At 28.2% G+C, this 1,071-nt stretch overlaps 1 protein-coding gene across 1 annotated transcript; it reads left to right on the top strand.

Annotated features, from left to right (window-relative positions):
* The first annotated feature begins 166 nt into the window (after nucleotides 1–166).
* Nucleotides 167–942, top strand: LOC105461293. Its single transcript, XM_011707784.1, has 2 exons — nucleotides 167–411; nucleotides 642–942. The coding sequence occupies exons 1-2, from the start codon at nucleotides 258–260 to the stop codon at nucleotides 887–889; spliced, it is 402 nt and encodes a 133-aa protein (XP_011706086.1). The 5' UTR covers nucleotides 167–257; the 3' UTR covers nucleotides 890–942.
* The last annotated feature ends 129 nt before the right edge of the window (nucleotides 943–1,071 follow it).

Genomic DNA, 1,071 nt, shown 5'->3' with positions numbered 1-1,071 from the left:
TCTCTCTCTCTCTCTCTCCCTCCCATTTTGCTAATATTTTCTTAGTTTTCTCAATTTAATACTTTTTCGTAAATAATAAGAATGTCGATTATCTGGATTATTTAATTATTGCAATATGTTCACTGTCTTCCTTCATTAATATAATAACATTTATTTTGTAGAATATGGAAAAGTCCGGAAAATTTTATAAAATTATACAATTTCTAGCAAAAGATAAGAAAGATCGAAGTGTGGATATTGTACCGTGTGACTGGATCATGTATGATAATACAAGTGGCAAATTAAAGACAATTTTTATGCCACCGCCATACACAACTGAAACAGTAGAGTTGTTATACTCTCTTGTTAAAAGTAGGGCAGAACCATCCAAATCGTGGCCATCCTATGAAATAAAAATTTTAGGTGATGCCAGTAAGTTATTGTTAAATTTTTTCTATTATATATAATTAGAATTTAAGACAGAAAAGGCCAGTGATAAATTTAAATTTAATATTTTGCAATTACGAATTTTAGTCGAAATTTTTGTGTACAATGTAGTATCAATTAATAATGTGTATAATATCAATTAATTATTTTAACAAATGATTCGTTTTATCATGTCAGTTTATATTTGTCAACTTCGAATATTAATTTGTTTGTAGAAACTTACGAATCGGCCACGATTAAATTAAAAGAATTAGGAACAAAAGAATATGCGTATTCTACTGAAAGTGATCACGGTAAAGCAAGATCACTTTCTGACACAAAGAAATATAAACTCAAAGCTTTTAAAACTGACTGTGACATAGAAAAGGAGTTATTAAACGTTCCACTTTTAAATGATAGTGATGATAGTCTTGTCAGCGAATGCAGCAGAAAGAGCGAATGTAAGTATTTAGTAATTTATTAATTATTGATTAGTTGTATATATACATGTATATGTGTGTGTATAGGGTAAGTGTCCCTATTAGTGTGCCTTTAAGAAAATTTGTTTATTACTGAATTAATTACTAAATACTGTAGCTTTCAATTTGTCTGTTTAAAGTTACTATCGATTTTTCAAATATTTCTTTTTCTTATGAGCACACGTCT

This window comes from Wasmannia auropunctata, unplaced genomic scaffold (assembly GCF_000956235.1).
Source record: "Wasmannia auropunctata unplaced genomic scaffold, wasmannia.A_1.0 LD294825.1, whole genome shotgun sequence".
In the NCBI taxonomy this organism is placed as follows: Eukaryota; Metazoa; Arthropoda; class Insecta; order Hymenoptera; family Formicidae; genus Wasmannia; species Wasmannia auropunctata.
The sequence above is the reverse complement of the archived record's forward strand: the minus strand, read 5'-3'. Positions and strand labels throughout refer to the sequence as shown.